We start from the raw sequence: 23730 nt of genomic DNA, 5'->3' as shown, positions 1-23730 counted from the left end.
CCTGCTGAAGTGCATGTAGTTTGACACTAGATGGCGACAGAGACTGTGCAGGGGATGTGTGTAGTTTATTTGCCTATATGCCTATATATATATATACTTTATTTTATCTTTCTTTAAGTTAAACGCTGTACATATTTTATTGGAGACACAGTATTGGGTATGATATATGCGGACTTGCGTGGCGGTATTACCTCATGTTACAAAATAATAATAGTAAAATGGTCGTAAAGGTGTTGTGAAGGAAGTGGGTCTTTGCGTCCCACGTAGAGGAGGGTTTTCCGGTTAAAGTTTCCTTTGTGACTCGGAAGTGTTGGTGGTATGCCAGCGCCGTGTATCCCTGCAGACACAACACAAAAGTGGCGACCATGAAAAGTAAGCGTAAATGCACACAGTAAACACGTAGCGTCACGGCATTAGCTAACGTTAGCTGAACAGCGGACCGCTGGCTAGTGGCAACGCTAGTGCTTGGCAGATATGGCATGCTAACGGTAGCTATAGCTAACTCGGTGTGTCTGACTGTCTGCAGTCAGCGGGGATGTAGCCAGCACCAACAATAAGGACGCCATCCATTCTGCAGTTGGTAACAGTCATGCTCGTTGTGTCGTGTGTGTGCAATTGTAAACAGTAGCCTCACTTTAACTTGGGTTTAGACTGTTCAGGTTAACTCCCACCCAGACAGGCTAACAATAGCTTAGCTAGCTTGTCTGTGTTTTGGACAGTGACAGCAGTAGGCTGCTGCCCCATGGCATCTGTGGAGAGGCCTCCTGCAACGTGGATTCGTCTCGCCCCCATTATCAGCAACGTTACGCATTTTACTTTTTAACTTCATGTACTCCACGAGGGCCTTTTTGCACATTATACTCTGATACTGCCACTTAGCATCATAATCCGTTGAATACGGGACCAGAGTAGAGAAAAAGGGGTTTTGCAGCGGAAAGATATCCGTTATTCTCTATTAATTATTTTCTTTATTATTTGTCTTCAACAGAACCGTTCAAAGCTCCGTCCTGCTGAAATGGGAAAACGCCCCTTCAAGATTGAGTAAAACAGGTAAGCAACAACCCACGTTCCCAGGTGGGGGAACAACGCGTCCTCGTTACCTTTGAGTGTTGCTAACTGAACGGGTACGGTACTTCTTGGCGGTAGTTTTCCTGTGTCTGTCAGGACGTGTGCCTCTGTGTTTACTTGGGAAATAGTGATTCATATCTGAAAGGCTAGTGGGGGCAAGTAGAGAGGAATGCTGGAGTCTACAGAAAGAGCAACAGTGCACGGTGCGTGTTTGAACAGCAGCCCTCCTCTGGGAAAGTAAGGATGAGGCAACTGCTTCGTCTCAGTGCGATCAAATGTGTTTTTATAGAAGTATATGTCAATATAGGAGTATTGTGGTGTCATTGTGTGTGTCACACTAATGTTTTTTATTGTATAAAACTGATCAGAATTTCTGAAGACCGGAAATAAGCATCTCAAAGTGATGTGTTGCGCTATAATTTCTCGCTGTCAAATCGCGGTATCTTGCACCGTTAATACGCACACAGTTTGTCCCGCTGGAGTTGTGAGTAATGCATTGTCCAGTGTTGGACAAGGTACTGGCTTGCCTAATTTCTCTGCAGAAATGGTTTGCAGCTGTCTGACCCTTAATTCTTGATCGAATGCAGGATTTTAGTGCCGCTGAAGTTCACCGGCATGCTATTTCCTTCCCTTTCTAAACCAGTTTCCTGGTTTGTTTTTCTCCGTCTGAGTGGAAAGGCTTGTGACTCCCTTAGCTAGGCTTGTTTTGGTTTATTAACATCTGTAACATGTGATTTCAAAGTGGTAATAATTCCAATCAGGCTGAAATGTACACGCTAAACTCATTTCTGCACATTCATGTCATGGCAGGTTGGTTGCGAAGTCTTTCACCACAGGATGTCAGGGGAGGGGGACGAACGATTTCTATGACATGTTGTCTAATATTACAGTTGTTTTGTTATCAGAATCTTATCTTTATAATCTATCAAGATCTATTTCATTCCGTACAGAATCACTCTCAAATACGTACGACAATATGACACCTCATTAGTTGAGGAAGAACAATTTTATGACTCAAACCAGTTCACAGGGGTATTGCGTATTGAACCTCAATACTTGTTTTGTCCTTCGTGTAGCATCGAGTACAAAATGGTATCAAGTTGGTACGATATCAGATGTCGAGAACTGTTTGAAATCATAAAGTTTCCAACTGTAAGTTGCGTATTATTCAGGGTACAGTTCTTATATGGCTATATTAAACTTTGTCTTTTTTGTTGAGTAAAAACAAAAAGAGCTTTTTAATAAAAACGTCACTAGTATCCAAAAAGGTCGATGATGTTTTTAATGTGACATGATCAAACTCACAGACACGCCGAGCGCGTGGCGCGTCATGTGGTTAGTGCGCCGCTATTCAGACGGTTGATTGTGAGCGACAACAGTGACGTCTCAGACAACGCTGCCTCATTGTTGTCAGGCTCGCTGTGCAGTAACGGCAGAACCCCCATCACAACCCCACGGCTTGAAAACACACATTATGCAGAGAGATTTCAACACACACAAGCCAGCAGCAGGCCTGCCTTTTGTAAATCACAATTAGCAATGTGCTGCCCAAGTTACTGGGCCTGTTCTGGGCCTGGTCAGAGGAGTGCTCAAACTCAACCTCAGTTGTCTCCAATGAGGAAATGTGTTGATTTCGTCGATGCGACACAGAACAGACACAAACATGCACATCTTTTATAGCTTCCTTTATTGGAAGACCTTTAGCTCCGAGGGTGAGCTGTCACACGGTTTAAATGTATGGAAATCACCCTGAGGTTGTTAAGAAGTAGAAGAAGAACAACAAACCATAAACAGTTGCTGCCTTTCTAAAGCAGCGGCCACAGCAACAGTTTTAAAAGCGCAAACATGCAAATTCTTCCCTGATGGCTGATTTAATCAGGCGACTCTGTTTAATACAGCAGGTGTAAATAAATTAGACCTTTTCCCCCGCCGCGCTAGTCTAAGCTCGGACAGGTACCTGCCCGTCTGAAGCGCGGCGCTGTTGACACATTCTGGGGATAAACTGCATTGCAACACATCTCAAAAGTCTGACACATTTGGTGTCATTTTCATGTTTCGTAAGTAGGGCTGGGCGTTTAATCAGAAATTAAACGCATGTTATTGCTCAACAGCTTCCTTTCCTCTGAATTAATACCAGGCCTTTCTCACAGAAGACATTTTGACTTGTCACAGCAGTAAAAGCACGTTAAATGAACGATGGCTGAATTCCATTTAGCTGCTTCAGCTTCAGGGTCCTGCTGCTGTGCATGCTGGGTCACCCTCACGGTACATAGAAAGGAGCCGATGTAAATGTTGTTCGTGACTCCTGTGCTCTCCTGCTGTGACGAGGCAAAACTGTGTGCTGTGATCGGGCCGATTCTGGGAAGGCTATTATGTAAAACCGATATTTAGTTATGGAAATCTGTGTTTGACACGTACACAAAGCTCGATCAGTCTTTCAGTCTGTCTTTTTAGTAACAGTAGAGCACAGTTTTATTGCCTTGAACATCAGTCCATGTATGATTTTGCAGATACGTCGGATAGTAACAGCGGAAGATATCATTGTTAATATTGGGATAATATGGCGGTGGCTTTGTCTTTATATATTTGTGAAATGTGCTGCTGTGTGACCGTCAACATTGAAACTTAGTCTGAACAGTAAACCCCCATTCCAACTTTCAACTCTGCTTTAAACTCAACCTCAGTTGTCCACAATGAGGAAATGTGTTGATTTCGTAGAAACAGACACAAACATGCACATCTTTCATAGCTCCCTTTATTGGAAAAGCCTCTAGCTCTGAGGCTGAGCTGTCACACGGTTTAAATGTATGGAAATCACCCTGAGGTTGTTAAGAAGAAGAAAAACAATCCGTAAACAGAGGTCTGCCTTTCTGAAGCAGCGGCCACAGCAACAGTTGTAAAAGCTCAAACATGCAAATTCTTCGCCGATGGCTGATTTAATCCTCTGGTCTACAGTCCTGCAGAGAGCTGCTCGCTTTCCTCGGACTAGCCTGTAGTCTTGTTGCAGCCTGTAAATTACCCCAAGTATCATTTATCTATATTGTTTTTATTTCATGGCTTTCCGGATACATAACACCAATGACTAGGACTTCAGAAAATAGACCCACGGGCATGTTTACTAAACGTTAACACATTTTACACGTAAAAGTTCAGTAGTCCTGCGCAAACTGACTCAGGTGTGGTGGGGCCACATTGCTCAAGCAAAAAGTAAAATCTGAGACTTAATTTTCTAGGTCCATCTATGTATTTCATGCCTGCGCATAGAAATGTATAGAAAGACACAATGAGAATACCACAGGATGTCTGTGAAGTGATGCTGTGATGACTTGATGTTTTGCATCAAAGACGAACACCAGCCAGCCAGCTTCTACGCTCCATAGCTGGATCATAAGCTTTTATTGTTTATTTTTGTCAGAGAGCCAGTTCATAAAATTCATAATTCCAGTCCATTCCTGGCAGTAGTTGTCTTAATATGAATGAATGAATGAAATTTATTTATAGAGCGCTTTTCACAGACATGACATCACAAAGTGCTTAACAGCAGAAATTTAAAAACATAAAAAACCACAATGTGACCCTAGGGTCAATAAATTCCATACACAGAATAAAATAAAAAAAATAATAATAATATCACACTTTTGATTCGTCCTTGAACATTAATTAATGTCCTATTTTATTTGCCACAGGTCTCTCTCCGTCACCCTGGCATCGCTACACCCACAGACAGGGCAGCAGCTGAGTCCGGGTAGCATGGAAGTCTCCGGGGCGCCGGGCCTGGTCCCGAGCCCTCAGAGCGAGGCGGTGACCACCGAGCTTCAGGAGCTGTCCCTTCAGCCCGGACCCGTCCCAGCCCGGCCTCTGCAGGAGAGAAAGAACGGTGAGTCCTGTGTATTCATCGACTTTACTCTGCGCTCTTGAATTTAGGGTGGGGGGGGAGGACCACTTATCTGAGAGGCAGAAGTTAAATGTCAGATGTGTCTGGACGTCTTGTTCACTGTTCAAGAAACACCAGACATGGAGATTCAAGTGCTCAGCTGTGTGTGTGGGAAGAAGGGAGTGAAGAAGCTGCTGTACCTAATTGGCTTGCTCCTCTGCTCCGACCTCTCGTTACAGTAGATTAGACCGGGCTGCACCGTTGCTGTGTAGACTTAAGACTCTGGTTTGTGCCTGCAGGTAGCTCAGAGCTGCAGAAGCCTCCTTTTGGTTTGAATCATGGTGGAAACGCTGACTTTGCTGCAATCATGTATTTGGTTTGTTTTAGGTCCACACAACCAAACACAAGTGAATCAGAGTGTATGAATGAATCCAGTATTTGTAAATTGAGCTTAATATCCTGGAGTAACAGCTGAATATGCATGGGCCCACAGAGCTGAACCGATTAATCAGTTTAGTCGAGCAGCTATAACTATTTAGCGACACCACATTAATTGTTTAAGTCTTTTTTGCAGTTGCAGTTCGTCTATGGTTTGTGTTCTCATGTTGTTTGTTTCCCAAGCACAACTAATTGCTGGGTTGCAGATGTGAATATCTGTCTCCGTTTATACCGGTACCCATAAAACCTGATTCAAGGTTGTTTCCTCTTTGTCATTTCTAAAGACGAGGTTGGTAAAGATCAAGACGAGCAGCTTCAGTCGACTTGGTGCAGCTATGGAGTAGCTCGTGAGATCAAATGGCATATTTCTCTCCTGACCTAGTTCTACTAAACTGGTGGGAATGCACCCTCAGGTTTAAGCCAAAACTAAGGCGTAGTATTGCACGCATGTAAAAGTAGTTACACATTGGCATGAACTAGGTCAATAACACAAAGCTTCCAAATGTTACTTCCACACATGTGTAGCAGTTGCGTACTCTCCGTTGCGTTGTGTTTAATTCAGGACACGATATCTTTTGATGGCTCCAACCAGACGTTTCTTCATCGGACAGAATATAGCTGGTAAAAGACAGAACAGCTTCAGTGACTCTCATCGACAACGTTGTGGTCACAAGCTCCGGGACACTGTTAAATCAAAAGGGACAAATACTTAAGCTAACTGTGGTTAGCATGTTACTCATGCTAAATGCTAAATCAGTTAAAACCATTTGCTCTAGAAATTATAAATTAAAACAATTATACGAACAAAAAGGGACTTCTAGACATCTCTATATATATATATCTCTCTACATATATATGTATATATATATGTACATCAGACATCGAATGAGATGTTTCACAACGGAGCTTGTCACAGGTCAACCTACCATGAAAACAGCTTCAGACTAGTTCATGAAAGCTGGGCGCACCACTAGAGTCTGCAAGCAGCCAGCAGAGGGCGCTGTTACACACAACCCACTTGTCTCCATGGGGAACTAATGATACGTTGTAAATGATATTTAAACAAGGAAATAATATGAAAATGATAAGGATTAGCAATAACTTAAATAATATAGTAATACTAGCAACCAATGGCCAGTGATGGCAAGTGGAATCATTAACTCTGTTACACATGCACGCACCTTGCTTTGTCAGAATAGTCGGCCACATTGTCCATTGTGCCTAGCTGGGCGTTGGCCTCTCGGTTTCATGGAGTCCCAGTAGGTTGACCTGCTGCTCGTCAGACGGGGTTGGACCAGTAAATGATTTACCATCTTTAAGAGGACCCAGCAGTGGCAGACCGTCGTACAACACAAATCAACGTTGGTAAAAGAATCTGAGACGCAGTACAGCTAGCTTTAACCACAGCCTACGATGGGATGGACACAAACACACGGGAGACTTTCTATATTTCACACGAATATTTCAAGTTCCGTCATTTCAGAAGTGTTGTCATGGTCCTGTGACGAGCAGTTCACCTCACAGAGACGACGCACACAAAGACGGGGACTCTCCCACTCAGCCCAAGGCCACCACTCCCGGATTTTAACAACCCCTGCTCTTGTTGGCCGACACGTTTCATTATGCTAGCCAGAAGCAGACGTGTTGCTGCAGGCACTCCTGCAGCCGGTCGCACATGAAGATGCTTTTCAGCGCGCTGGCGAGATGCGTTGCATGTGACTACATGTTCGTTTCCACGTGCATGCATTTGTGCTAAGGGCAAGAGAATGCAATGCCCACATAGTGACGCTTATCTAAGCTTAATCTCTGACACCAGGTTATGCAATGAGTTTACTGCACAGGGTTGCTTCCTCAGTCACGGACCAGCGCAGGGAGATTCATTGATAAACACATGTGTGTGTTTGTATATGTAGAGGTTCCATGTTTTTCAGGATGAGGATCAGACAGATGTTCATACACACGTGTGTGTGTGTGTGTGAGTGAAAGAGAGTCAGCTTCAAGACATTAAAAGGCTGACATAACAGAACGGCCATAAAAGCAATTTACATTCCCCGTCATGTGCTCCCATCACAAAGTTGCCTCTGAACTGTTCCAGAGCAAACCGAGGCGGCCACGCTACGTTAACGTCACCGAGAGAAGCGAGAGTGGGAGTGTGGGCCGCAGCAGCAGCAGGAGGAAAGGGAAGAAGAGAGGAGGGGGGAGGTCGCGTCTGAAATGGCAGCATTGCATAACTTCTCAGAGAGGGAACAGAAGGAAAGCGAAGGGGAAATGCAAAGCAAGGGAGGAGGAAGTGTGTTACTGGTACTTGTGGATGTGAGGCTTGGCACCGGCTTGTTTTTTGGGTTCTTTTCCAATTTTGTACTTTATAACTGGCTGAGAGAGTTGCAGAGGAGTGACTGAAAGTTTTTTTTTTTTTTTTTTTAAGTACATGGGAGCAGGAGCGAAACAAAGGTGTTGCAACGGAGAGATCGGAAACCTCTGGGTGGACCTTGTTGTTATCCCAGGAGCACAAAGGGGCAGACACACAGACCTACACACACGCCCTCTCCTTCGGGGCGTGCACACACTTGTAGACAGACACAACCCAGAGAAAGGGAATGTGAGGTGCACTGCTACCTGTGGAGTACCAGCTGCCGGTGAGAAGGAAAAACCTGTTTTTAATGTGGCTTTCCTCTTGCTGGACTTTTTTTCAGCCTTCTGCCACTGTTGTGTGTGTGTGTTTATTTTTTTCCCCACACTATTCCTTGTGCTTGTTTTGGGAGTATGAATCTTTGATCTTGCCGGGTGGATGAAGCCTCCCCTCAGCGTGGTGCAGAGGAAAATGACTGTCACGTCAGGTAAAGTTCATTTGAGTGTGCGCCGTATTCTGTCTGTGTGTGCGTGTGTGTGTACGTGTGTGTGTGTGTATGTGTGTGTGTGTGTGAGAGAGAGTGTGAGAAAAGTGATGACAGTTACTTGTGGAGTGTGCCTTAAGCTGAGCTTTGCTTACTACAGGCGTGTGGTGTGAGCGCATGCTTGGGGCAGTAAATGTTGGGTGAATTGACACTGCAGCTTTAAGAGTTGGTTTACTGTACCTGTTGGTATGAGACTGGCTGCTCTGCATCGACGGCTGCAAACAAATATACTTACTAACTTTTAAACATTCTTTTCTGCACTCGCATACCATTTTAAATCACTTCTTAAAACACAGTTTTAGGTTGGCTTTTATGAGATGTCGTCGCTTTTCTGTTTTATTTCTGTTTAATTTTATTTGTTGATTTTACAAAATTATTTTACAATTTTTTTATTTATTTCTAATTTTATTTTTATCGTATCGACTGTCTCACTGAGCTTTCTGGTATTATTATTATTATTATTATTATTATTATTATTATTATTGCCTTGCTTCTTTGTCTGTCAAAGCACTTTGTAAACTCTGTTTTTAAAGGTTAAATATATATAAATAACGTTATTATTTATTACTATCACCCAAACATACCGGTAATAGTATGTTGGAAACTGATAATCTTGATCACGGTTTCATTGGAAGCGTGCATAATGAGGTTTAGATTGTAACAGCAAATTTCTATGAAAAGAAGAAATGAACTGCAAATGTCATCAATGTTGTAGAGCCGGTGCAGTGTAAAAGCAGTCCCTTTATCTGTCTGAGTTAGTGGCAAACTGACCAAACACCATGTAGTGTGTGAATGTAGTTTCAGGGTTTTACCTCAGAGTGGACCAGGCGGGGTCCCTTTTTGTTATGTGTGTAAATCCGGTGAGGCCAGATTTGCGGGGAACACTCCAGAGCTGAAGTGGGTGGATGAGGGGTCAAAAGGTGCGTTGATGAATTCTTCTTTTCTCAGAAAGTGAACTTCCCCGAGGACTGACTGCAGGCTGTCCAGGACCCAGACGGGGCTGGAGAGTTTGGGTTTAGCTGAGGGAGAAGGAAGAATTAACTCAGCCCGGGTTAGTCACAGACGACTCATTTCAGTCAGAACAGATTGTTCCCGGTCATGTCACGGACTACGGCTACTACTACTACTACCACAACAGAGACTAGAGTGGATTGTGAAGGATGAATGCAACATGACAGTTTCTCTGGTATGTGCCAGGCAGCCCTGTCCTCGGGAAGCCTGAGCAGTGATTTTTAATCATGTGCCACTGCGGCTTGAGAGTCTGCAGGTTTTTTGTTCCAACCAACCTTTACGTCAGCTGATTTCACTGATTATTGCACCTTATGTACAAAACGGTTGAAGGGACTCATCAAAGAAGTTGTCTGCTTCAGTGTGTGGCTTGAATTGAAACACCTGCAGACTCGTGTGATGCAGAAACAACGGCAAGTTTAAAATCAACTGGTCCAGGCTCTGAATACGAGATCCTGGCTGTGAGTTTTTAATTTTATTGACTTGAAATGCGAACAGAGAATTGTGTGGCGAAATGATGATGGTGGTGAGGAGCTAGTCGACTTTGGGATTTGTCTGATTACATCATCCAGACTTGTAAACATAAGGAGATAAAGATCACGTCCTCCGTCGTCCCCACCCTTGCATAATGACAATAGATGGGCCGTAGCTTTCCCTGCCGTGTTGTGTCATCAGTGCTGGGCTCTGCTCGACGGGAGACGCAAGCGATCCGTTTGCCGTGAGAAATCAACGTTAAAGAAATCTGAGCACCACAGAGACGGAGGATTTTCTGCTGGGGCAGTACTTAAGATGCATAGCCGGGCCGAGGCTAGCCTAGCCCAGCAGTGATACTGGTGGTACTGTTATGTGACAGATTGGGAGGCTGCCAGCAGCAGAGGCCCAACGGCACTCTGTCAGGCTGAGAGTAGGAGCGGAGAGGAGAGGGAAGACTGAGACAGAGGGACTGATGGATAGCAAGAAAGAGGAGAGAAGGAACGCGAACCAGGAAATGTAAAGAAGACTTGAAAAATAACACCATAAAAAGCGCTGTACTACACGGGGAGGGAAGGAAGGGGAGGTGTGTTCCAGTCTCATCCAAACACAGCAGCTGCAGCAAACGTAATCCAGCTGCCTGTCACTCTGTCGTGGCATTAGATAATCTCCATGTCCCCAAAACAATCAAAAACATGTAATGACGGCAGCATATTGTTGACCCATCGTATCCAGTTTGAGTACATACATCGTTATGTGTATTGTATGATGAGAGAATGTCTGCGTGTCGGACCATGTTAAACTGCAGCTCAAATCTCAGCTCTCCAGTGACATTACAAAACAGTCTGAATCCAAACAGGAGAGAAAATGTCGTAGGTTTCGGAGAATGTAAACAGTCTTCAGTCTAATAAACATGCGCGCAACATATTTATGCAACTGAGGCAAGTTCTGCGTGAGGCTTAAGTCTTAAATGTGTCCAGCATTCCACACACACACCCACAGACTACGCATGACTCACCAGTGCACACAGACGCACACAAACACACACACTTCACAACTCATGTCGCCGCTGAGACCTGGACATGCACTCACAGGCTTTTGGTAGCCTTCCATTTTCACAGTGTGCCCTGACTGCACGGCATTGCAACAAGCACTATCGGACTCGCGTCTTTCGATTTGTGATCCGGTAAAATTCCTCGGCGATAATGAGGAGTGAGCGAGCGCACACCGACCGGCCTCGGATCTGTAGCCCAAAGCTAAAGAATAGCGCTTAATCAGCTTCGTAGGTCTGCTAGTAGCAACAGGAACGTGGTGCCTGCACCACCCACAGGTAGTACAAGCCCACTCATGTAGCTCAGTGATCTTTAAAGACACACACACAAGCACACACACTTATTGTTTTAACATGCAAGCAGCAGTCTTAACACATTCAGCATGGAGCAGCTGAGCATGCAAACACACATGCATCAGATATCACACTGCGTGCTTTTCTACTTTTGCGTATAACACCCGTAATACTAATTTTTGTAAATTCAGCCGTGTTTTGGTGGGTGGTTCGGGCACAGCTGCAGCACACACACAGATATGCACATTAATCATCAGTGTTAAATGGAAATTCATGCATCATCCTGTGCAGACAACATGCTACAACATGATGTTTTGAAACCCCCGCAGTCGTCTTGCATTGCATTGTAACGGACGCAGCACAAGTTGTAATGCTACCGCATGTTTTTTATTGAAAAAGCACTGGATTTACCTTCACCGTTTTGCTTTTAACAAAGAGTTAGTCGCATGAATCTAAATACTTTACTACTCTGCTGTTAAACCAACGTAACCCAACACTATCCACTACAAACCTTCTACTTGTATAACGTGTGAACGAGAGTGTCTCGCAGTTAAAAGTTCCTTCTGTGACAGGTACACACCAACTTAGCGTTAGCTGATGAATGAAGCAGAGCTCACTGTGAGCCTGTTGTGTGTCGTTGGAGTGACTCAGAGGCCAAGCCATGTGCACAAGAAAATTCTGTGATGACAGCATGAGGGGAATGCAACGCGGTCAAGTCGTACTTTATTTGGGCTACATGTGAGACATATAGTCAAATTCAAAATCCTTGGAAAATAGTTTGATGTCCCAAGTAAGCGTGCGAATGGAGCGCCGTCTCTCGCCCACAAACGGGAAACTTTGTTGATAACAGTAGATAGCATCACCGGTGTCACCAGAGATTCCAGGCAAACAACGTGTGTGTGTGTGTGTGTGTGTGTCCGCTGTCAGAGCACACTAAAGATCACAGCGGTGTGTGCTTGCATTGAGATGCTCGTGGTCATCAGGGACTCGTACTCATTCTCGTGTTCACGTACTCTTTTGTTTTTAGCTTCAGTAATGCGACGGTAGCTCTGTAGAAACAAGCCAACCTCCGTGTTTTGTGTCGTTAACGGGGGTCACTGAGGACAGCCTGTAACAAATAGGATAAGTTGTCCGTCAGATGCATCAGTAAGTGATTTTTATCAGCAATTAACCAGATCTACAAGCGCCACACATGACAAATCGTCCGATAGGGAACAAAAGTTAACCAAAAGTACCTTGATCAGATTGATTTTGAGTAGATTCATGGGGAGAAACGATGAGCATGGCGGAAGGGAAAGAAGAACCTTTTCCTTTATTTCTGCGACATCTTGTCTCATATACACGTCATTTAACGTCAGCATCTCACTTAATCGCTCACATAAAAAATGAAACCTGTGTGGCCATTAAAGGTCGCTGTCTAATAAAAACCCTGCCATTTTGGTCGCTGGAGCAAATTCACTGCCAGGCTTATATTAGATGTTGTATACAGAAAGAGGAGAGGAGGGGACGGCAGGAAGAAGAAGAGGCCTATAAAACCCCAAAGAGCAACCGGAAGGAAAACACACACACATACAGTGTAAGAGAGACTCTCACATCCAGGCCAAAACAACACACACTCAGTACACATGTTCTCACCCTCACTTTGGTTTTGTAGTATTTGTCTTTTCCGTCGTGCTAGTTGGCTTTGGCCTGATTTTAATTTTTATTTATTTTTTGTCTGCTCAGGAGTCTGTTGTTGTAGGACTGAAATGTAAACCAGTCGTAAAAGAGAAAAGAAATCAGTGTTTCCTCTCTAAGTGGGGCAGGAGGTTAGGAGGTTTGTTCCAATAAAGAGGATTTTCAGATGTTCCAGTCTGTGCAAAGCCGTCATCATCTCTGAACAGGGAACACTCCTCTCCGGCTCAGTTTTCCTTCTCTCTCATCCTTTATTCCTCTCTGAAAATCTGTCTTTTGATGACCATCCTCTTACCCCCCCCCCCCCCCCCCCCCTCCCATTCCTTCCTTTCTGGTTTACTAGGAAGGTTTATGTTACCAGATGCTAACAGCTGCCAGCTGGTCTATGCCTCTCCTTTCATTCAACACTTGGGCCCTAATAGATGATTCTCTCTCCTTCAACAGTATACAATTAGGCCATAGTTGGACTACTTTTAAATGACAAGGTGTGACACGGTGACGGGTGCTATTGCAGCACGGTCAATGGCCACTCAACAAAGAACCTTTGACCACGTAGAGGTCTTTCCTCACAACAACATTTAGCAGTATTCATGTGGCTTTAATTTCCCACAGTGCTCTGGGTGTTGTATCCTGTTGTGCAGAAGGCTCCGTTGTTATTGGTGTGCTTGTTTCAAGCTTCTTGAAACCTCACGATCCCTGTGATTCCCCCCCCCCCCCCCTTTAGTACGTCAAATAAAAGCAACAACTGCTTGGTCCAACACTTCACTGCAGTTAGATGACACATAAATTGAGTCAAATATTCAAATCCAAGGTACCGCAGTGTTTCCTTGCACTGCAGCTGGATTCACGGGAATCACATATGCAAAAGAGTTTTATTGACGGATGGTTCATCCAATCACCTCCCAAGTATTGTTTTTGGTAGAATAAAACATAATTCCTCTTGAAAACAAAACTTAAATGTGGCTTTGGGTCAGCGAGGGATTATACATCTGATACCCCAGAAGGACTTGTACAATTGCGTCATCTGCAAACACATGCAGAGTTGGCTTACAAGCTTCTCGCGGTGAGTTTAGAACTCTTCCAGTACAATCACAGAGCATGGTGCAGTAAGTGATTAAGTGCTGGCTTGCTATAGCACCGTTATGTCATGTACATCAGGTTTGTTTCTTTCCCTATGATTACACACATGGCTACCAGTCTCCTTGGTGTGAGCCCCTTACTTCAGATACTATAAACTACATTCCTCAGGCTGTGTCTTTGTGCACTTCAGTGGCTCAACACTGAGAAATCACAGGCCTGATGTCAGTGTTGAGTCACAGCCAAATGCAAACATTGCTGGTCAATTCCACAGAAGGCTGGGGGGGGGGGGACCAGGAAGTAAAGGAAAAAAACACCTTGTTGTTTCCCCCGCTGGATTGTTAATGGCTGATCTGTGGTAGACTGGTACGTCACCCGGTTGGTTTCTCAGCAGTTCACGTTTTGTTTGGTTAGTCTGTTTGACACGTGCTTTATCCATCTTACTCAAGGGTCATCAGTTCAAAACCCACGACATCCTGGGAAAAAATTGAAGTGGGGAGTATTGCTGGGCGTATCGCCAATATGTAACCCAAGTTAAGTTGCTGTACAGATAACAAAACATTCTTTACTGACTCCTTAGTTTGGGTTATATCAATATTTTGAATCCTGAACAGAATATGCCGAACTGCTATATGTATCAGTTAAAAAGAAAACATTTTACGTGTAGCATAAAATTAAAAGTTTCCTCATTTAGATGAGGAAAAATCTGGTCAAAGAACAAGTGTGCCAAAGAACTTTGGATACACTTTTCATGAATAATGCAATGAATAAAATAAATGGTGCTACGATACCAGCACCATGCTGCTGGAAGTAGATTTACTTTTAACTGAATAGTGACATCAAATGCCACGGAGGTAGAAAGAGATATTAAATCATAAACATTCCCAGCTATGACTAGACGAGGAGATTACATGGATCTGGATAGTGTTTTATAGAGCATGTTGTTAAGTTCCAGTGGCAATTATGGACGGAAACAGTTCCTGAAATGATCCTCATGTGTGGTTCACCTGAAACAGGCTTGCCTGGTCTTGTTTTTTAGTGATGACGAGGAGAGTTTTGTAGAAACTACTACGGTAATTGTTGTGGGAAGGTCAATGGAATGTGGTGGGGTAACTGTTTTGGGCAGGTCCTGGCTTAGGACAAGCTGTGCCAAAGAGGATCATGATGTTCCACGCCAAGGGTAGAAAATAGAATTTTTTTGAAGATACAAAAAGCAACTTGAAGGTCATATTTTGATTGGCTATTTCATTTTGCAGCTAATGTTTGGGATGCCACAGCAAGTCGTGGACAAAAAAGTGACGATGCCTTGTGCACGGTTAAACTTGGCATCAAGTCTGACATTCCCAGTCAACCCTTCTCTTTCCATTATCTCCTAATTTATTATACACTGCAGTATGTTCTGATTGGAGAAATGACAAAGCACACAGCCAGTGCTGAAACATTCAGACCAACACTCTGTGGCGGTTGCTTGTATGTTACTCTTGATTTTCACCTGCGACTGTTGTAAAATCTCAATACCAAAAACCAGCATGATTAGATGTCATTTTAACAGAAGACCACCAATGTTTTTGATGTTTATGCCCCCGGGGGTCCAGGTTGCAATGACCGACTGGGAGCTGTGGGGGAGTTTTCCGTTCATTTACCCATCCCTAGGAAGTCTTTGAGTCACTATTTCTGCAAGACATTCAAACAGTAATTATATCCTGTCTGCAGTGTTTTCTTTTTGTTTCATCACCAGAAATGTTTTTCAGACCCAGATAAAGATGTCCAAGGCCAAATAGCCTCACTGGAATGTTCCCAGAGCCAGAACCATGACAGCTAATTTCTCTTGCTAAACGTTAACATCACCGCCCAGTGTAATGGTCCGGACCAGAATACCTAACACAAACAGCACGCTGAAAAAACATCACATAGTAGTAGTACATTTTCAAAATGGCAGACTTCCAGGCAATCGGGCAGTCCTACGTAATAGTTCAGAGTCTTTGTTCTGTTTTCAGCCATGCAAGCAGCTCTATAGATGCCAATGTTGTACAGTTGGTTCACGGCTTTGGTTCCGACTGAAATAATTGAATAACGGTGCCAAGAGGCTGACTAAACATGCTAAACATCACCAAGTTAGAACTATCATTGCGAGCATGTGTTAGGCACAGCTGGGCTTTGAGCTAAATGCTATGTGCGGTCTCACAGAGCCGCTAGCACGGCTGTAGGCTCTAATAGTTTCTAGTTACTAAGTCCTCTAATAGTTCCTACTTCCTTAGTCCTCTAATAGTTCCTAGTTACTTAGTCCTCTAATAGTTCCTAGTTACTTAGTCCTCTAATAGTTCCTAGTTACTTAGTCCTCTAATAGTTCCTAGTTACTTAGTCCTCTAATAGTTCCTAGTTACTTAGTCCTCTAATAGTTCCTAGTTACTGAGTCATCTAATAGTTCCTAGTTACTGAGTCCTCTAATAGTTCCTAGTTACTGAGTCCTCTAATAGTTCCTAGTTACTGAGTCCTCTAATAGTTCCTAGTTACTGAGTCCTCTAATAGTTCCTACTTCCTTAGTCCTCTAATAGTTCCTAGTTACTTAGTCCTCTAATAGTTCCTAGTTACTTAGTCCTCTAATAGTCCCTAGTTACTTAGTCCTCTAATAGTCCCTAGTTACGTAGTCCTCTAATAGTTCCTAGTTACTTAGTCCTCTAATAGTTCCTAGTTACTTAGTCCTCTAATAGTCCCTAGTTACTTAGTCCTCTAATAGTTCCTAGTTACGTAGTCCTCTAATAGTTCCTAGTTACTTAGTCCTCTAATAGTTCCTAGTTACTTAGTCCTCTAATAGTCCCTAGTTACTTAGTCCTCTAATAGTTCCTAGTTACGTAGTCCTCTAATAGTTCCTAGTTACTTAGTCCTCTAATAGTTCCTAGTTACTTAGTCCTCTAATAGTCCCTAGTTACTTAGTCCTCTAATAGTTCCTAGTTACTTAGTCCTCTAATAGTTCCTACTTCCTTAGTCCTCTAATAGTTCCTACTTCCTTAGTCCTCTAATAGTGCCTAAGTAGTTAGTCCTCCATCCACACAAAGTACTGATTTCAGTGTGGTCAAGTCATGGGAAAGAACATAACTGTACTTCCCACACACTTTGACCATTAAGCCCTAAAACCATAAAACTCCCCTGAAAACTGCTGCTTCACTCACTGGTCAAGGTTACAATTATCAAAGAACACAGAATGTACATGTTCCTGTTGTTGTCCTCTCGTGATGTTTATATTGCCACGGGAATCAGGACCCTGTATGCTTTATGTAGAAAACACAGATTTAATCACAAAATCGGAGTTGAAAAATTTCACTTGCGGGGAAACGACCGCAAGTGGGAATGTATTTGAAGCCACGAGGATGAAAACAAACGCATGTTTGACATGTCGTGTGTCAGTTGATGATGTGTGCATGTGTGTTGCTGGGATTGGCTCAACCCACGCGGCGACATCCTAATCCCTGTATGTGTGTTGTCATCTCTGTGTTTCCTGCCCAGACTGTGAATCATACAGCAGGTGGACTTTAATCACACGCTCATAACAGACCGTTATTGCAGATAGCAGTCACCGTTTGTTCAAGGTGTCGTCTGTGTCTTCAGGTGCACTGCGGTCATGTGTGTGATGGAGGTGTTCTGTACTGGTCAGCCACGATGTCACATAGTGTGCTGAGTTTTCACATTCGATATTCATACCCAGGCCTTTTGTTTTATTAATAGGTTGACTCCTCTCTGTGCTGTACGTATAGCGAAATGAAAGGTAGGAAAGCAATGTATCCTTTTGTGTCACGGCTCATAAAACATTGATTCAGTCCGGGGCAATGCGGCTTAAAAGTTTGCGTGTGTGTGTATTTGCAGGCAGAGATGTGTGGGTGTGCCTCAAAGTAACCTTACCCTGCGAGTGCACAGGTGATACCAAGCTGAATATAGCCCCCTTATGGCCAGCTGGCCTTGCTATTTAAAACAGAGCGGAGAGAGGGGGAGGGGGTGCGACAGGATTAAGATGCTTTAGCTTTGATTCTCCGGTCGCACCGGTGCTTTTCTCATTCCTTCTCAAAAAATGTGTCGTAGTGTCCCAGTCTGAATGAGACACCTTTCCTCAAGGGCAGACTGCTGAAATAAAACATTTCGAAATTGCAGTGGCGGTTGGGTATCAATCAATAACTTTAAAAATGTGTGTGTGTGTGTGTGTGCGCGCGCGCGCTTCATCACAGTATCAGATTTACCCAAGTATCTCTGACAAAGGTCGATTATGTTGGATGAGGTCATCTCTGAAAACAGTTGGTGCTGTTTCCACTCAGCCAACATGAGCTCTTCATAGATTTAATGAGGCACCATCTTTGAGAGCAAACTTGTGTCGTCTAGAAAGTGATCAGAAGGGATTCTTTCCTTGGTGATTTGATTGATCCCTATGATGTGTATGTCTTTGACAGGGAGGAGTTAGCATGTGGCAGCCCCCCCCCCCCCCCCCCCCTCCTCTCAGTCTGTAACAGTGAATGAATGGCAACAGCTGAGCAGGATAACTTTATCGGCAGCACTCCCTGCCCGTGTGTGTGTGTGTGTGTGTGTGTGTGTGTGTGAGAGAGAGAGAATCAGGAGGAGCTGCAACCAGAGCAGTCTCTCTGCCGCGCTCACTACCGTTCTCTCGTCCTCCACCACTGTCCTATTTTCAGTTCCCTCGCCTCTGCTCCCTTATTGTTTTTTTTTTCATCCACGTCTCGCCCGGAGGATTTCTTTCCCCGTCTCTCTGGGCAGAGCAGGGCTGTCGTGACTCGTCGGCTTCCACTGCAACGGAAGGAGAGAGCAGCAGGAAGAAGAAGAGAGAGAGAGAGTCTGAGACGGACCAATCGATTCCTCTGATACAGAAGAGCGAGGCGTTTGGAGAGAAGAAGAGAGGCGGTAGCAGCATTTTTCCTTCACGTTTTGGTTCAAGAGGAGATTTTCTTTGGCTTGTACGGGGGTCATCCGACGCATTTGATTCACGTCCTTCCCTGGGAAGGAGAGGACAACCAATTGAAGGGACAGCTGTTGCAGTTAGGACACATCAAGGACTCTTCTTTCCTCCCCTCTTCAGCCAAAGCAGCCAACATTTAGCACTTGGGAGGAGGACCGCTTTTATAGGAGAAGTTCAATGTTTACAAAATAATTTATCTCCTTTCTGAATGACAATGCTGGACACCAACCATTGCCTGTCCTTTGAGCCCTCCCCCCCGGCCTCTCCTCCAATGGGAGAAGACCTGGACAAGGCAGGACTGATAATGGACCACGACAGACTTGTCTATCACAGCCTGAAAGAAGGTGGGCGATCCGGACCTGCACATAGTCAGTAGAGACGATTCGATTTGTGTTTTATGTGATTCATTCTACAGGTTCATATCAGGACTTTATGGCTTCACATAAATAGTTTATGGGGCTTTTCTAAAGTTAAGCAACTTGGTTAACTGGCCCGTGTAGGAAGGAAGTAGAAGTGGTTAAATGTTCTCTCTGATGAACCTGTTGAGTAGACTGACCGATGACCTATGAAGTGGTGAAGTCGGTGTGTAAATGACTGTGATGTGTAAATGACTGATGTTAAAGTCACATCTCGCATTACTTCAGTCTTAAAGGTGCCCTGTGGATTTTAATGTTTATTCCCCCAAGCTCATTGTGTGCATCCTTGAGACCTAAAGAACCTGTTGAATGCAGCTCCTTCCTCCCTAAAACATTTGCAAAACTTTTTTTAGTTTTTATTTTGAAACCTCCATCGTGCGCCCCATTTCACATGGCAGCAGTCGTCTACTTTGCTGGCTCGGTGATGCATTTCTTAGCACATTACGGCCACGTGTACATCAGTGGAAGAGTGTGAGACCGTAGGAGGGATCGTATTTGTGGCTTCACTCAACAAAATAGGGACCCGCTCACATAAACATTGCTTTAAGTTATGACCCAACTAGCTACTAATATTTCATACTTGTAAAATCTCATTTTCAGCTAAATTGGAAGTTGCTGCTTTTATTTTTTTTCAGTTTGAGTAGAAGTTGCAGTTGTGTATTTTAGGCTCTATCAAATGTGATGGTGTGGCACTCACCGCCTCTGTGCACGTGGTTTGGAAACGTCTGAAATAAAAAATGAAAGGAAAACAAATGCTGTCCGAGGGGAGAGACAAAAACATATTTTCCCATTGAAAGGCAAAACTCGAGACAGCCAACAGTGAAATAATATCAAATACAAGCCTAATACAGCCTAATTTGGAATTGTTTGCAGTCAGTGCAGCAGTAAAATAAACTTCAGTTTGTTTATAGCCAACATAACAAGAGTCCTAGAGGACTGACTACAGCTGATGCTATGAAGCCTATGAGGCTCAAGTGATTGAAGAGAAAAGTGAGGGGAACGAATTCAAAAGCATTTACACGTAGCACCCTACAGCACCGTAGAACCAGCTGATGTGTTGCAGTGCCACTGCAGACATGACACTACAGCCGTCGGTTATGATTGCAGGTGCTTTGGCTAAACGCTAACCTTTGCTAAATTCGTCAAAGGAGCCACGCATCATGCCTAGCGAAAGTGTGAGTGACAGAAACTGCACAAAGCTCTGAAATTGACTCGTCCGTCTTGAACTGTAAGATAAGTAATGTCGGTAATATTCACCGCGGCCCCTCTGCCTTCTAAGCAGTGCGGCCCTGCGAAGGCAGTAGGAGTGATTCCGAGGTGTGAATGGCCTTGAACTTGTATTGGTCCTGCCCTCTAGCCTCTTTCCGTTCTCACTGATGTGTGAAACATTTGCTGTGGTGAGCCACTGCGTTCAACAGATGCGGTCACGCTGCAACGGTGCGACCGTTGAGCTCACGCAGAAGGACGTTAACGGGCTTTCCAACGCCAATGCCAAGCGTGAAGTTTGGCGCAGAGTGTCATCGCGACTCGTGTTCGCTAGCTGGGTGTGTGGTCGTGTGGCTCGTGTGTGTTTCCACCCTCGTGCCCACTATTTCACCCGGTGTGGGCACGGAGCGTTCTACCTTTCTGCTGGTCTTCGGGGACGGTGGCGAACTCGGACAGACCTAGCGACCAATGAGCACAGCAGCATTGGCCCAGTTGGCCACCAAGAACGTGGCTCTACCTCGCTGACCTCTTCCCTCGCTGACGCCCCACATCAGCCTACGGTTTTACCACCACTGCAGCATTTCACACTTGGCACCTTGGTTAGAATGTACGAGGTGTGACTGTGAGACTTCTGCACATTTTTCAAACCACGACGGAAAATGATGGCTGATGCTGATGCTTTCTTATTTCTAGAGTCTTTTTATTTTTTTTATGTGTACAAACTGTCTCTACTTAACAATTAATTCGGTCGATAAACTGGTGACATAAGCCATTATCTCCTGCCGGAGAAGAGGAATACAGAGAGGAGGGAGTGCAGCAGAGAATAAATAAGTTGACTGGAGTGTCCTGTGACCGTCTGTGTGAGAGAATACAAGAAGAGGAGCATGTGAGGCTGGGATAGAGGGAAAGTGTAAGATTCTCTTTCCCAGAATAAACCTCTTCCCCGGAAGTGCCAAGTGCAGTTTCAGGCAACACGTTGACTCCTAAGCGTTTGCCCGTGTGTTTGGCGCTGTGGCGGAAACAAAATGACCTCTTAGCTGCCGACATATACGTGAACTTGCCTGGCTGTGTTTAGCTCTCTGTGTTTAAACCTCTGACATGTTGTTGCTTGCGGAGGAGAGTCTCTAGTCCCTCGCCATGTCGAGCATGCACTCTTGTACGTATAACAGAGGCAACGCACGACATTTAGTCGCACAGGCTCTGACGTTAATTTATGGAACTTGCGTGGCGTTCGTGGCCAGGCCTGGAATGTTGGTCACAACAGAGGGCTAACTCAGCAGCAGCTATGCAGGACGGCTAGCTGGTTAGCTAGCCTGCGAGCACGAATGATGTCACTTTGTTGGGAAGGAACAGGTGCTGCTTGTGACACAACCCCACCGGTGTGTTACCCTTCGTACGCACATAGCCCTTCACCAGGGACAGCTGGGACACATAAAACTGGAGCTAAGCTGAATGTCTGTCGGGGGGGAAATAGTATTTGGAATAATAATAACAAACTCATCCCATCCTCCGATTCTATGACGCACCGTAAACTTAAAACCAATATGAACAGTAAGTGTGTCACACATTTATTTCAAAGACGCAGAGTGGAAGTATAGTGCACTATCAGTTACTTACCGACCTCAGGACAAACATCCGACCGCTAGCGAGTGTCGGCAGTGACCCTGTAGCTGTTCTCGACATTGTTGTCGTGGTCGGTGATGTGCTTGTAGTAGATTAGTGTTCTGTGTGACTGACTGGAGGGTCACTTCCCTAAATTCTTACTGTGTTGTCGTGAAACTGTCAGTTGCAGCTGTCCATATATAATTGTTGTTTTTGTTCTTTAAATTTATATATTTATTTGCATTTTGTTACTAGAAATGCATCACGTCACCCTCATCCCACCCCTTCTCCCTCTGTCCACGATCTTTGCTCCAAGCTATCCAAAAATAAAACGGATGAGATAGAAAATAGCAGCAATAATAAAATGATCATAGATTTATTTTAGTAAACCAGGTCAATAGATACCCTCAAAAAAAAAATGCGTATGATGATTGTAATCAAAAATGGAATCTGGAATCTCAGCGTACATACCAAGAAGACACAGTTTTGGACATTGTGGTAGTTTGGCTGCAGTTATTTGTGATTATACGTCATGTGCATTTTTCCAAAATTCTTGAAACAGTGTGCCCCGATATCAACATTGCATTTCACACATTGATCTGGATTGTTGGCATACAAATGGTGTAATCGGGGCGGAGTTACATTGGTGCACATTCTCCATTTGTGTTGCAGGACTCTAAATGTGGTGGTGATACCGTGCGCCGGGGCTTCATCGCTATATTCACATTCTTCTTTTGTTATCTCTGTTTCCCAAAAGAAAAACTCGAGCAAGTTGTCTTCACTCTGAGGACTCCTTTTCATTTCGTCGTAGATTAAAGATACTTCACCACTTTTTCCAACATGGAAAGTGGTGGATATAGAAGTGAGTGATTTTGTGATGTATAACTTCGAAGCTGCAGATACGTTTTAGTTCATGAACAATTTGTTTCCAATTTAACATAAAAATAGGATTATGAGGCGAGAATGAGCTTTAAGGTACCGAGATGAGAGCGACGGGGCGACACAATGAACTGAAACTTTGTGTACGCCGAGGGTCAAACATGGTCCGACTCCTTTTGTCCACCGCCGTGTTCCTTAAAACTCTCCGTGTTATGTAACAAGCGCTTCCTGTTTTTGGTGCGATCATATTTCTTTCTCCAATGGAGGCTGCTCTTGTTGCAGTCTTCATTCTAACGGTTCCTTTTCTGGTTTGTCTCATCTCATGCTTTTCTTGCAGTTTTATTTTTTACAAATACTTCTAATAATAGTTTTTTTCATTTTCAGAAATCTTTTTTTTTTCTTTTTTTGAAAAGTGAAGAAACAGGAAGTGTGTAGAAGCCCGCCTCCAAGCTTTAACAAAAAAAAAAAGCACAAAAGAAGGGGGAAATGAGAGGATGAATGTGGTGTCAGAGAGTGCAGGTCCTCTTCATGTCCAAATGCATTTAGGTTCTCGTGCATGGTTACGGATGTAAACGTAGCAGACGGACCGCTGATCAGTGGCCAATAAGAGACGATAAGGAAGCGTCAAGAGCTCAGACCTCCATCGCTGCAGTTTCTTCTTCTCGCCGGCCGTCACTGACTCTTCTCTTCTCTCTGCCCCCTCACCTCTCCCGTCTCCATGCAGTCCTCCAGCTCAAACTCCAGCAGAGACGTACAAGAGAGGAGCTGGTCAGCCAAGGGATCATGCCACGTAAGTCTCAGCTCAGAGTTCAAATTTACCG

At 44.2% G+C, this 23730-nt stretch overlaps 1 protein-coding gene across 14 annotated transcripts in view; it reads left to right on the top strand.

Annotated features, from left to right (window-relative positions):
* The first annotated feature begins 287 nt into the window (after positions 1–287).
* The window catches only part of mrtfab (myocardin related transcription factor Ab), a 37769-nt gene continuing 14326 nt past the window's right edge, over positions 288–23730 (top strand). For 6 of the 14 annotated variants that reach the window (XM_079293526.1, XM_079293524.1, XM_079293531.1 and 3 more), the window contains exons 1-2: positions 4602–4945; positions 23634–23699. In XM_079293526.1, coding sequence (XP_079149652.1) covers positions 4732–4945; positions 23634–23699 — 280 coding nt within the window. In that variant the 5' untranslated portion in view covers positions 4602–4731. Of the gene's footprint in view, positions 373–988; positions 1051–4601; positions 4946–7994; positions 8218–18537; positions 19175–23633; positions 23700–23730 lie in introns of those variants that run through there. The other 8 variants (XM_079293520.1, XM_079293522.1, XM_079293521.1 and 5 more) reach the window with 4 other exon arrangements.

The sequence above is a fragment of the Melanostigma gelatinosum genome, assembly GCF_949748355.1.
Source record: "Melanostigma gelatinosum genome assembly, chromosome: 21".
Taxonomy (NCBI): Eukaryota; Metazoa; Chordata; class Actinopteri; order Perciformes; family Zoarcidae; genus Melanostigma; species Melanostigma gelatinosum.
Note: the sequence above shows the minus strand (reverse complement) of the source record. Positions and strands in the feature narration are given on the sequence as shown.